Raw genomic sequence first — 14,201 nt, 5'->3', positions numbered from 1 at the left:
AACGTAGTTGCGAAGATGTACAAGAAACCTCTTTCTCGAAAATTCTTGAAACTGCAGTAAGAAACGATTTCCGCCGCCTTCATCGCACTGACGCATGCCATTTTTCCTTGTAAGCGCGCTCGCGTCTGTGCCTTCAAGCGCAGTTTTTTTTTAATATTCACAAGTCGCTCGCCATGTTTGATACTCCCCTTGTTCCAGTTGCCATTTCATCAACGCACATGCTTTGGAGACATCCGATCAGTCAGGCCTGCTGTGTTACTCCCAAAGTCACTGTGCGAGTGTGCATCACACAGGCACCTAGTGAGGTGTGTTTCTTGCGGAAATAATAGAGAAGAGGGGCATGATTTTATTTGAAATTTGTCAACGTTATTCAAGGAGTTGCCATTCGGCTAAAGCTCGTCGGAAAAATTACCAGAAACAACGTAGGCTGGGCCTTCTAAGATCTGCTTCACCTGATCGAAACATCTCTCACAAAGCCCCGCAGCAAGATTGTAATAGGCGCGCGCTTCGCAAAGTTCTAAGAACATTAAATGTGAGGGATGTGCCCCCTGCGGACCAACGACTCCCCAGGCAGGTTACCGCGACGTCTCCGGCTTCCATCCATTGAGCGCCGTGCAGTCCTCTATCCCACGGGTCACCTGGCTACAGTTGAGAGCTCAGATAATTCCGGACTTCCTCCTCTCCTTATTCTATCTCATGGATTATTTTCCCTTTTTGCTTGTCCGAAGTAGTTAATGATTTCTTGCCATTGGCAGCAGTACAATATACAACCATGCATCATGCAGTGTAAATACTTATTTTGCGGAATTTCTAGCCACTTCAAGCACTTGTTGCAATATGGATGTTTCGAACATGTTCCTTTTGTTGTAAACCTTCCAAAAATTACTGGTTATGCAGCAGGCAAACGGTCCTAACGGCATGATAGAACGGCGTGCACAACACGCTTTCAGATTTCGAAATCGAAACTGATGATCCTCGTTCAGTATTATGTGGAAGTTAGCTCAGACTTCTTAAGCATTTGCTGCACTCCGAGACATTCAGAAACATGTTTTTTGTCATTAACAAAATAAAAGTTGTGGCTCAAAGCCCGAAGAAAGGATGAAACAGCTGCGCATCACAGTCTCCCCCATTGAAACAGAAATTGAGAGTCATCTTGTATCTCCACCTAGCGGGCAGTCTCCGCAATGCCTTGGCGATCTCGGGGCCCATTGAAATCGAGGAGACGCTTCCGTGCCTCTCGTTCTAACTTCAGGTCCCCTTTGAGTTCATTAATCCTAGCTTCCCATTCCCCTTCCAACGTCTGAACGGCGTCCTCAAAACGCTTACATATCTTGCACGCGAAGCTAGCCTCATCTGCCTCGGCTAGCTCCTGAGCTCAGTCTCGTCTAAATAGCACTAACGGTCGCACTCCTGGCACTGCACTAACTCCCCGTCCCCGTCCACCCGGACTTTCCTAGCTTGCCGACCCATCGTCCGGCCGACTACGCATCGTAAAAGCCCGCCAAAATTCCACACCCACACTATTTCACATAACATGGGAATGCGAACGAAACAACGCATTCCGAGAACACAAACCCCCGAGTGCGGAGCACTGGGAGAGCCGGCTCGTCAGCTGCGAGCTCGCCGTCCAAAAGAGGATGGTAGAGCACGCAAGGGATGCAGCCAAACTCAGTGGAGCCCTGGACTGAGGGACCACCCTTTGCTGAAGAAGCCTTCCCTGCAGCGCAGCGTGAAGACAGCGACACGCGAAGCAAGCAAGAAGACTTCTGATCGCCTTAATACTTATGATTCAATAAAAGTTTCCCTATCCTATCCTATCCTACGCAAAATGCCTTTGGCACTACGCAACGTAAAAGCCCGCCAAAAATTATTCACACACACCTCCGCTAGCCTTCCTACCCTTAAAGGGGCCCCGAAACACATTTTCAGTGCATTGTTTTGCCCGTTGGTTCCATAGAAGGAGTTATAGTGATGCTATTAGCATCGGTCGTACCACGTATACTCCTGTTTTTAATATTGTAATTATCTCGCAAAAACAAATTCATGGCATGACGGTGTCACCATACAGTGGCGGGTTTTAGCATCGGATATGGCATCACGGAGGGCGAGCTTTATGATTGGACAAAGAGTAAATATACTGCAAATTGTGTTAATAACTAGAGATACGTTTTGTCAAGTTTTTGTGTTCTATATTACATTAACAAAGCCAACTTTTTCACCGTAGATAAAAACACACTAAAGCAAGTAAAACAAAAATACACCACTAGAGGCTCTGGCTACTTTTTGCATCGACGGACTTTGCGCCTCTCTGTAAACTCTACGACCTAGCACTAACACTTATGGGTACTCTCTATGTATCTGAAAGCGGCTTTGCAGAGTTGATCCGATCGAGCCATTGCGCTCTATAAGCGTTCGTTTCGGTCATAAGGAATGATGCGTTCAGTTCACATTTAGCAGACAAAGAGTATGGTGGAGCTGCCATAAAAAAACGTAAACCAATGAGCTCCTGCCTGTACCACTAAAGTATCACAGGCTTAACCCAATCGTAATATAGATGAAAAGGCCCGAAGGCAATGTTGTGCTTTTGCCACCCGAAGGTGGGAAAATAAAAAAAATGGGGTAATGCTACTAAGCGACCCACAGCCGGGGAGCGGGCCCGGGGAGACTCCCCTGATCTCCCCTGGGACGTAGCGGAGGGGGTGGGACATAGGTTGTGGGAATGGGACTGAGGGAAGGGTTATGGGTAATGTGATGGGAATGGGGACAGCGAGATATTGACCCTCATTTTATCATCGCTCGACTCCTGTCTGGCCAGGACAGGGAGGGCGTCGATGTTCTCCAATGGTGCGGCTCCACTCACGGGATGCCCGACCACCCAACGACGCAATAGCTCCGACTCGGAGACAGGGAATCCTAACCCGGGGCAGCTGCCTCGGGCTCCTCCACGACTTTCAGGGGTCCGGTTCGGACTTGCATTACGCTCCCAGCTACTAACCGTCGAGTGTTTTTCGCGGCTTTTCAGACTCCGGAAGTATGTGTGGTGGATCCCAGGGACCCACCTGTGCTTCCAACCAACCAACCTTGCACTTATTTCCTCCCCTGGCTTGCTCCACACCTACTGAGGAGGGAGTGTTCAGGGCCGGGCTGACCGGGCCACAAACCAAGAACCTGGCCGAGGGTGAGATAACCCGGGCCTACTCCACCGCTACTCCGCAACATCGACGGTTTTTGCATCGGTCCTACTAAGGTCCCCCTTACCTCGGCGTCCCGCGCTCTAGCCTCACGGCCCCGCGGTCAGCCATCCCTGGCTGCTTCCCCGAGGACATCGCTCCAAAGGAGCCCTTCTGCTGGAAACCCCCGCGCGGACCTGGCCTCTCCGTGGCCAGAAACCGACGCGCCAGCCGGTAGCCACGCACGCCCCCGCGTGCAGAGGCTTTTTGATTTTCGAGCAGTTTTTGAGTCCAATTCCGCGAGTCCAACCTGATTATGAAACCAGGCCTGCCTCCGCACAGGCATCGGACCTCACGTGCGCGACTGGCCCACTCAGTCGCTTGGGAGTCGCTGCCACTCCCATGGGGTTTTGCATCCCCAGAGGACGGGCCCCGGCCAGCCCATCCCCACCGCTGTGCGTTGCACCGGAACAAAGCCTAGTAGCCGAAACTACACCGGCCCGTATCCGGTGGCAGGGGGAGCCACGGGCAGGCCGCACAGTCGGATTTCTCCCCCACATTTAGCAGACAGTGCGCATCGTCAGCTTGTGGAGGATCACCGGGCGGCGGCGCCAGATAGCGCCACGTTCCTGTCAACAACGCGCGCTCCTTGCTCGCCGTGACCAACCAGCGCGCTAGGGGCGATGGTTGGCGGTAAGATAGCGCTAAATGTGACTGAGATCTTGCGCAGGATGTCATACCGTCGCAGTATCTCGCGCTCGAGATGGGATCCATAAGTAAGGGAACGTCACTGATCAGTGTTCCCTTCTGCGCCGTCGTGGTGATGATGAAGCATCGCTGGGTCAGCTGGGCGTTTTCATGGTTGTTGCAACCATGCAAACGGCGCCGCCAGCCTTGGCATGAACGAGTTACAGAGAACAGGCAACCATGAAGTGTAAACTTTCGTCACGTGCTAAGATAGGCTGTTTTGATTGGTCGCACAGTGTGTCGTCATTGGGGGAGTGCAATATGAATGGAAAGCTGCGCGAAGTTGAGGGCAGCATTTTTGTTTGCTTGTATTTTGAAATTTCTTCATTGAATAACTCCCGTTCCTATGCATCGATTCTCGTAATTCTTTTTGAGTCAGCATCTGTGCGACATAAAGAATCCATCTGAAGTGTAACCGGCATCCGTTCAAGCGGTGTTTCGCAGCCCCTTTAACTCGGTCTAAAACTACCGCCCGACAGCATGTACAAGCGCAAATACCGAAAACAGGTTAATTGTAGCGCCACGAAGCCCGTTGGTGCCCTTCCCTAGCGGCAAAAGGCATGAACTAGAAGGTGCGCGCTCGAGCAGTGCCAAGTGTGCATGTTTCTAGTTCAGTAGGTCTTGGTTTTTAGATTAGGACTAATCTAAAAATGTTGCTTTAGTACAGTTGTTGTAACCAGCATGGAGGAAAAAAAAAACCCTTTTTTTCAGCAGGGCTATACACTTGAACGACTTGTGCATCAGCTGAAGCCGATCCAAGCCGTCCAGCTGTGATGGCGGACAACACAAGCCGCGAGCACGACGAGAGCGTCGGCGACCCGTTCAAATGTCTACTCGGCGAAATCACTGAGGACCAGTGGGAGGCTTACAAGGCTCTCAGGAAACACGTGAGTCAAAGGCAATCTTGCACTGCGTCTATCAGCGCCGACTTCTTTGTTCTAAATGGATGAGACCAACCTCCGGCCGATTTAAATCACGGTCTACTTGAGCATAATAAACATGCACACTGCATTCAGAACAGCAGAAGTGTCAGCTCTGTTGATCAGATAACCATGTGACGCTCATCTACTGCTGCTGTTCAGTTTTATCGGAAGTATAATTTTTCTTTTATTCTGTTCTACGGTTGTGTGGTGCCTGCCTGTATTTTCCACGCCTTGGCACACGAATCTCTATTCCGCCTTTACTACCGGGGTGATCTGAACTAGGCGTCATTACTGACAATATTGTCAATCAACGGTTTTCAGTCTGCATTTCCTGCTCCCACAACTTCAGTGAACCCGGACCCGATATCTCAGAGTTTATTTCCCATCTAACAATACAGATGGAGGGAATCGTAGAAAAAAGCTGCCCTTGGTCAGTTTGGCGAGTCTACGATCCTGTGTCTCGCGTTTCTGTAGCACATACAAACGAGGACTTAAATTGTTTTGTGAATGGTAGCCGAGCTGTCCCTCTGGCCCTGATTTCATTCCTTTTCAAGGCCTGTGCGACGAGCATAGCCTGTTTTTTTTGTGTTGTTGTTACGTTGATAACCCCTTGGAAACGAGTGAGTTGACCTTAAAACGAGCATGGAAGGCGGCCCCTGTCCAGAAAGCTGCCCATCTCTAATTGAAGACCTGTCGCATTTGCCTCTGTAAGCTGGAAACCACATCATTTATTCCAGTGTAATTGGTCGCTTGCAGGCTAAAGACTTCTTTCTTAATACCAAGCACAGTTTAAAAGCAGGCTTGTCTTGCGTCACTCAGCTTTTACAATTCTCTTACGACCTGTTTTCTTCGTTTGACTTTCGCATGCAAATTCATTGTGTTCTGTTAGGTTTAAAAATAAAATGCTTTTGATAGCATACCTCACTCTGTTGGATTTTAAAAGTTTTTGTGCCTTGGTCTATCTTCCTCTGTTCATTATGATTCATTGCACAGTAGTTAACTGATCTGGCTCTGAATCTAGCTTATCTCTTGTGTCTGGTATGCATTTTGGGCCCACTAGGTTTGGTGTGGGGTCCATTACTTAAATGGCATGGGTACCACTGCACACAGAAAATGAAGAGAAAAATGAAACCAAATTTTTCCTATAGGTGCACCGCAGTGTTTTCGTCACTGCCGATTGATTTGATTGAATGCATTTCTCATGTGGTCCTGAGACCAGTTCAAAAACAATTATTGAAATTGGAGCATGCAATCGAAAGTTATTTCACTTGGAAAATTCAAAATAAAAAGATGAGACGAAAACATGTTTCACCTACGCATTGCTGAGATTAGGTGCTACCAATAAGAGTTGCACCTTGCACACACACAGCAGAAGCTTGCCTGCAGTTGTTGCTTTGCCAGGGCTGCCCATAGCTACACATTTTGATGGTGTCGTCCCCCCGTGTGTGCGCCGCCGTAGACAGTGCAGAGGTGACTAGCTCTACAAAGGAAGCTCCCTGATGTTTCTTTGTTGCCAGGATTGTAAGGTCTCCTCCAACTTGTCTGGCTTCTCCCTTCACATTTTTCGGCAATGTTTTCTTTTCTTAGCTGCCATTTTGGTGTGCTTTGAAGCAAAATGGAAAGTGTCACCGCTAGCATTATTCTTGTTACTTTTCGTTCGCTTTCACTGCTTCTTTTCAGTTTTTGTGTCATGCAAAAAGCTCGCAGACATAATATCTTGGATCCATGTATAAAGGCACTAGGATCCTACTGGACGGCCATCCAATCAAAAAGACAGCTCCCAATCTAGGTGCCACCTCATTTCCGCTGCCGAGAATGGCTGCTGCTCTGCGACACCATCGGCTGGGACCGAGCATTTCTGGATAATATTAAAATGCGAATTATTGCGATTTCAGTGATGCCGTTGGGCGTTCAGGCGTCACAACACCTCTTACTTTGCATAAAAAGAATAAAGACGTCATGCTTGGATCTGCGTCGCAGGCCATGTTTAACCCAGTTTTATTTGACTGAGTACCAGTCGCACACTTATGTAGTGGCTTGTGAATGGAGAGCATAAGTTTAGCTGTTCTCTCTTGAGTGGCACACCCTCAGTGCGTGGGATGATGTCTGCTCTCCCCACCGCAGCAAGGTGGCCTGGTCCAGGATGATGACTCCTCGCTGGATTCAAGCAGCGGAGATGAAGCACCTCAGGATGCACAAATGGTGAGGACGGCAGTGCAGTGAGAGGAGGCTCTTGTTGCTTTGGTGCACGCAAGTGTTTAGGCTGACCACTCTCAGGTTTCGCCCACGTTTGTTTTTCTGAAGCCTCTGGCAGGTGGACAGGTGGCAGCCTGCCTGCCGGGTTGTGGGCAACCTGTCAGCAGGCTTTAGGGCCAACTATGCAGAACACTTTATGGCAAAATGCTCAATGGTTGCGAGTGGGTGTCGAACCTGTGGCAGTGCAAACAGGTCATCTTTGCTGGTCACTGCATTAGACCATTGTGTTGTTGTTGCAGCCAAACATCCCGAGTGCTCAGCTGCTTGTCTCTCGCACGGTGCTTTGGATGTTGTTAGTGACTGCGACATTGCAATTAGCGTGGAAAGCACAAGGACAGAGGCAAAAGGAACAGACGAGACAGCACGCTAGACTTCAACTGACGTTTAATGCACACGTAACAGATTTTAACACTTGCTTTCGGCGCATGCTCAGGAGACTGTGCCCCCCTCCCCCCTCCACTTTATCAAGAAGCAGGTTGTCAAAACAAGGAATAAACATTTAAACCAACATGGTAAAAGAATGCAGCGCGAAAAAAAAACAAGGACGAACAGAAGTGGACAGGACAGGGCGCTGACTACCAACACATTTATTCAGAAAGATGAGCAGCTTATATAACGCAGTCCAACACCCACGTGACCAAGAAAATAGCAAACGCGTTCAACAATCTAATACAAAAAAACAAAACGAAGTACACAATATCAAAGTGATACATATCTGGGTAACGCAAAGTCAGCCAAGAACCGATAAAACCGAGAGGACCACGACGAACCGTAAGGTGCACGCATGGAAAATGAACAGTCAGCGACCTTTGCCGCCAATGCAGCACGAGGCAAAACAAAGACGACAATAACAAAATAGTCACCGAACAATAAGTAAAAGTCGAAGCTAAAAGCAGGGTCGGGGCCAAACGCATAACAAAACAATACAAAACGCAACGCAAAAGCTGAGTCAACCGTTCACAGTCAAACTGAGTCAAAAAAGTTGAAAGTTCTCTAGAACAAGAATTAAAAGCAGACGTGATTAAAAAAGACGTGATCCATGGAAAGTGAGAGTAGCGCAAAACGGGACAAAGGGACAGAGAAAGACAGAGTCCCTTTGTCCCGTTTTGCGCTACTCTCACTTTCCATGGATCACCGTTACCGACTCGCCCAAGTTTCTACCCTTGTGAAAAAAGACGTGTTTATAGTGGGCCTAGAAAACTGGACTCCTTGTCTGTAAGTAAAATTGAAGGCGTGCTGACGCACTTGTCTCCAGCTTTGGCTATCATCCTTGCCTCAATGATGACCCTTTCATTTTCTGTCCGCGCCCGTGCTCTGACAACCGTGCCCGTGTAACATGGTTCGCAGCCTTTGCAAGACTTGCAATGGTCGTCCAGGTGCCCGCCGCTTTTGTTACGGACCCTACGGCGGTGTTCAAACAATCTCTCGTTGAGACACCTGCCGGTTTGCCCAATATACACGCGTCCACACTTCAAGGGAATCTCGTAAATGACACGGGCGCGGACAGAAAATGAAAGGGTCATCATTGAGGCAAGGATGATAGCCAAAGCTGGAGACAAGTGCGTCAGCACGCCTTCAATTTTACTTACAGACAAGGAGTCCAGTTTTCTAGGCCCACTATAAACACGTCTTTTTTATTCACGTCTGCTTTTAATTCTTGTTCTAGAGAACTTTCAACTTTTTTGACTCAGTTTGACTGTGAACGGTTGACTCAGCTTTTGCGTTGCGTTTTGTATTGTTTTGTTATGCGTTTGGCCCCGACCCTGCTTTTAGCTTCGACTTTTACTTATTGTTCGGTGACTATTTTGTTATTGTCGTCTTTGTTTTGCCTCGTGCTGCATTGGCGGCAAAGGTCGCTGACTGTTCATTTTCCATGCGTGCACCTTACGGTTCGTCGTGGTCCTCTCGGTTTTATCGGTTCTTGGCTGACTTTGCGTTACCCAGATATGTATCACTTTGATATTGTGTACTTCGTTTTGTTTTTTTTGTATTAGATAGTTGAACGCGTTTGCTATTTTCTTGGTCACGTGGGTGTTGGACTGCGTTATATAAGCTGCTCATCTTTCTGAATAATTGTGTTGGTAGTCAGCGCTCTGTCCTGTCCACTTCTGTTCGTCCTTGTTTTTTTTTTCGCGCTGCATTCTTTTACCATGTTCACTGACCAACAAGCCCAAACAGCCGCTTTAGTTCATTTAAACCAAATTGATGCGCAAGTTTTTCAACAGATAGATTATCTCCTGTTTTGTGAGGGCTACTCTCCTGAGCATGCGCCGAAAGCAAGTGTTAAAATCTGTTACGTATGCATTAAACGTCAGTTGAAGTCTAGCGTGCTGTCTCGTCTGTTCCTTTTGCCTCTGTCCTTGTGCTTTCCACGCTAGTTGCAATGTCGCAGTCACTAACGAATACACACCAACTAGCCCAACTGTCTTCCATGATCATACTCCTTTGGATGTTGTTGTCTTCGTAAACTTTCATCCGCATGCACTGGCTCCAGAACACTCCGCTATTGCATCGCCCTCTTAAACCGAGCCTCAAGCCAAAACTGAAGGGAAAATCAAAGCGAGAGCACACCCAATTCCTGTTTGGCCTAACCACACTAAATCATCTCTCATTTCTTTTGATCTTCGTTTGGCCACAGGACTAGATAAACAGAGAGCGAGTGTGCTGCAGCAAAACAAGTTTGAAATGAACTGAATGGCCACAAGGAGGGCACGAAACACTACAAAAGCCCCCTATGTAAATATTGCTATTGTGCTTCTGAATACTGGCATGCACTTTTGATGGCAGTTTGCACAGCTTTGAGTAATCTAGCAACATGGCTGTTAGTGAGCAGAGAAAGCACTGGAGTAAATTTTTCTTTAAAGAAAAAAAAATGTGTGAGGTGGGAAACATAGTAGTACTAGCTACACACATTCAAAAGTGAAGCTGTAGCAGGTGAGGCAGCTGTCTGCAGAAGGGAGTCAAGGATTTGGATGAAGCTGTGGCACGTCATGTGTACTGTTTCATGACCTTCATCCAAAACAGTTCCCTCGTCTGCAGTTCTTTGAGCCACAGGGGGCAAGAAAAAAAGCCAGACTAGATGTGGATGACAGTGGAAGGAATGAAAGCACGCATAGTGAAGGAGTGGTGTTGCAGTTAAAAACTGCCGGTGGTTGAAGCTGGTGGACAGCTATGATCTCCCCATGCCTGTAGCAGCGCAGCCCAGCTCCACCTGTTGTCTTCCCCCGCAGGAGGAGGAGAGTGGGGAGGACCTGTGCTCCATGCTCACCAGCAAGTACATCAGTGGTGCGTAGTAGTCAGGCTCCTTGCTGCCTCTCCTGGCCACTCTGAGGTGCACTCCATGCTCTAGTGCAGCATGTGTGTCCCTCTCACAGTGCTCTCTCTGCTGCTGTGCAGGGGAGATCAGCTTTGCCGAGTTCACGGATCGGATGGACTCCTCTCTGGTGCCACAGGCAGAGCGCAGCCACGAGGAGCAGGGTGGGGCTTGTTTCCTCCTCCTCATTCTTGGGTGGTCCCCTCCATTTTTTCTCTCTGGCATTGTGCCCAACAGCAACAGTGCTGGCACTGACACCCGTGGTAGCCCTGACAGTGTGCGACTGTGGCAGCTCTTCTCGCACCAGTGGCAGCAGCTGTAGTGGCAAGGGATCTTTCCTTTTTTTATCACTGCCCACACACAAGCCAAGCCAACATGTGGTCTCATTTTGAAATCACCTGTGGGAAGAGGAGTGCTTTTGTAACATCCTGAAACAGCTGTCTCTGGTACAGGTGGGGTGGACGATGAACTGAACGATGCCTTCTTCAGGCCACGACATCGGAGAGGCAAGGTATGTGCAACAGATGCTGCTAGTCTAAAACTTGGCCACTCCTGACCTGCTGTTTTTAGGCTTCACCTGTTGCCTGCTCAAGGCTTGCCATGTTGTACCCTATATGTTGACTGATCTCAGATGTTTATCTCGGAACCAGCAGCATTCTGGCCATTCCTTACCAAGTTGTGGATGAGAGCACTGCTGTAATATTTTGCATAACTCCTAACAAATGATTTCAATGCGGAAATTTTTATTTTTATAGAAATCTTGATATAATATGTCTGGGACACTCTGTGGATACTAAAGTATATGCAGAATTATGCACACACGCACAGGCCTGCTCCAAAAGGTGCTCCAAAGTGACTTGGGCCAATCACATCATTGGTAATGTGTGCAGGGGGGTGGGGGTAGCAGCCGTCTGCCTCGGGACCTGCAAGGCCTGGTGGGTCAGGCGAACCTGTCCTTCGCACGCGGTGCGCACGATGACGCGGTCAAGATGTGCATGGAGGTGGTGCGACTGGCGCCCCACTGCCCAGAGCCCTTCCAGACGCTGGGCATGATCTACGAGGCCCTGGGGGAGCCCCAGCGCTCGCTCCAGTTTGCCCTCATTGGGGCCTACCTCAGCCCCCAGGACGCGGACGAATGGAGCCGCCTGGGGGAGCTCTCCCTCGAGCAGGGGGACGTCAGGCAAGCTATTGCCTGCTACGTCCAGGTACGTCCCGGCTGTATTTACTCACCTGCCTTGGAATCAGCTTTTATTTCTTTTGAGGAGTACAACAGCTTGATCAGGTCTTACGGTCTTACAATGTGGCAGGACAGCAAGGTGATGGCCCATCATGCATGGAAGCTGCAAATAAAGGAAGAAGCATTACTCAGCATCACGCAGTGTAGAATCAGAGTGACAAAACACAAAACAGCAGTGGCCAACAAGAACAGGGACAAAAATTTCCATTTCATACATAGCAGGCAACACTGCGAAAGCTGCAGATGTAGTGCGTCCATGAAGCCATATTACTCCGCCACATATCGTTCGTCTTCCTCAATGCCTCGGTGAATGTCTGGGCAAAAATAAAGTGCAGTGTAAAACAAACTGGTAGCACTGATAATTGCGCTCGAAACTGTGAGGCTGTCAGTGCTCAGACCCTCTGGCTACTATTATCACTGTGTGTGAACGACGTTTTTGGGTGCGGATGGAGTAAGCGTGATTCGCTTTGAGAAGTAAGAATGAGTTTGGCAGTCTCATGTGCGGCTGGCAAAGTCTTGATGAATTGGAGGACAAAAATGTTACACAAGGTAAAACGAAGTCTGAGATTTCCATTCATGGCACTTACGATCTGCCGCAACGAAATGTGCTTGCGTTCACTTTGGGCAAACTACTTTTTGGCCGTGGTCTTCGCCTACGTGAATAGTTGCGCTGTCTTTGTCAGCGTTGTCTGCTATGTATGAAACAGAGTATTGTCCTGCAAATGAATAAGCTGGCAAAAGCGTTTAATGAGAAGGGTGAAAATCTTCTCCCCTTAATAAGTCCAGCAGCAAAGATAGCATGCAAGGCAGAGATTGTTTGTCATAGGAACTTCAAGGGGTGTCTGGTGCGACGAATGCTTGTACTATTTCCTTGTAGTTTAGCAAGGTGAATTGCATCGTGCCTACCAAATTTACCAAAAGCTTTATAACACATCAAACTATAATTGTAGAAACAAAACACTGGAAGAATATGGTACTATTCAGAAGAAAAAAAAAAGTGGTTTTGTGGAAGGAGTACCTGTGGTGTACATGAGCTGTGTAATGCACGGCTCTTTTCTGCGGCAAATGTAGCTTGTGTAAATTTTCCACTCTCGCCCCATACCATTCTGCAATACTGTATGAGAGGTGCCACTGAATAGCACAACCTTCACCTTAGAAGCAGTTGACAGCTTGGATTGGAGGCAGTCAGTGTGCTCATTCCAGCCGAGGTGCTTTGAGAAATGCATTCCCAGGATTAACAGAATCACTGACTGCTGAGAGAGCAGAAATAGGTTCATCTGCTTTTAAAATGTTTTCCCTCTAGCCGTGTGCAAAATTACTTCTGCTGCTCTCTTTGGGTTTATTTTTAAGCTGTTCACTGCAGACCATACTTGTGAATCACACAGTGTCTTATAGTCTTCATTTCTATATCTGATTCCAAGTTGCCTGGAATAAAGCACGAAATAAGTGTAGCGTTGTCTATGCAGTTTACAATGTCATTTATGGAAACCAAAACTAGGAGTGGCTCTAAAATGCTTCCACATTTGCAATAACTGGCTTCCTTGCAGGTGTATCACGAATTACGCCCTGTTGGAAAGATAAGATTTAAGACGTTTCAAATTTGTTCAGGAGGGTAGACTGATTGATTAAAATCAAAAGCCTTGGAGAAATCTATGTACTGTGTAAAGTCAAGCCCATTTTTAACAATATTGAAGTGCCCTGGAAGTATCATTGTTATATTTAATAATTCTTATAACTGGGTTTTGCCGAATTAAAGGAAACATGACAAACTATAGAGCATTTATTGACAGGAAAGACCCAGAGGGGTTTGATCACTCTAATGCCTGTAAAAAGCTCATTAATTCAAAATTCAGGGGACCAAAGAAATGTTTAAATTATTGAATGATCCTGAAAAACTAACAAGAGCTGATTGCATCACGGTATATTTGTTTGATGAAAGATTGGGCAATGGTTGCTTGTGTTTGAGATGAGACCGGTACGACGATGATTATTTTTCGAATTTTTATAAATGCTTTGTTGCATGCATACTTTTGGGAGTGTCGAAGCAAAACTGCTCAAAAGTGGTAAGAGCCTCCTCGACAATCTCACTGTAGCGCTGGAGCTCCACCGCTACTGTGTCACACCCCTCAAAAGTGGCAGCGTTGCGTGTGAGGAGGCTTCACTGCACAAGTAGAGAACGGCACGTGACAAACACGCAGTTTTTGTGCACTGTAAGAACCGCAAAAAGAACCACGCGGACAAATGCAATTGCACCAATCAGTGCCCGAACTGGCACGCAGTAGGGCTTGGTTAACTGGCTGATACAGGCTTGCGTGAAGCTGAGAAATGCGAAACGGAAACTATGCAATCTGACGGATTTCGAGACGGGGGCAGTGCGTTTGGTGCCATGCCTGGCGTTGTACGTACATTCAATTCAATTCAATTCTTTATTTCCCATGTACACATGGAGAGGGTCGAGGGAAAAAAGCCAGTAAGATGTGGCTTGACGTGTCCCTCGGCCCCTACACATAGGGCAGCAGGCAACATAAAGAGCAACATATGCAATCAAGATAGGG

At 47.8% G+C, this 14,201-nt stretch overlaps 1 protein-coding gene across 6 annotated transcripts in view; it reads left to right on the top strand.

Moving 5' to 3' along the window:
* The first annotated feature begins 4,523 nt into the window (after positions 1-4,523).
* The window catches only part of LOC144122189 (general transcription factor 3C polypeptide 3), a 188,808-nt gene continuing 179,130 nt past the window's right edge, over positions 4,524-14,201 (top strand). For 4 of the 6 annotated variants that reach the window (XR_013312837.1, XM_077655763.1, XM_077655767.1 and 1 more), the window contains exons 1-6: positions 4,524-4,804; positions 6,965-7,042; positions 10,327-10,381; positions 10,493-10,573; positions 10,862-10,920; positions 11,300-11,614. Coding sequence is in view for 5 of the 6 variants with exons in the window: in XM_077655763.1 (XP_077511889.1) it covers positions 4,691-4,804; positions 6,965-7,042; positions 10,327-10,381; positions 10,493-10,573; positions 10,862-10,920; positions 11,300-11,614 (702 nt within the window). In the remaining variant the exon portion in view is untranslated. The remainder of the gene's footprint in view (positions 4,805-6,964; positions 7,043-10,326; positions 10,382-10,492; positions 10,574-10,861; positions 10,921-11,299; positions 11,615-14,201) is intronic. The other 2 variants (XM_077655764.1, XM_077655768.1) reach the window with 2 other exon arrangements.

The sequence above is a fragment of the Amblyomma americanum genome, chromosome 2, assembly GCF_052857255.1.
Source record: "Amblyomma americanum isolate KBUSLIRL-KWMA chromosome 2, ASM5285725v1, whole genome shotgun sequence".
Lineage (NCBI taxonomy): Eukaryota > Metazoa > Arthropoda > Arachnida > Ixodida > Ixodidae > Amblyomma > Amblyomma americanum.
The sequence above is the reverse complement of the archived record's forward strand: the minus strand, read 5'-3'. Positions and strand labels throughout refer to the sequence as shown.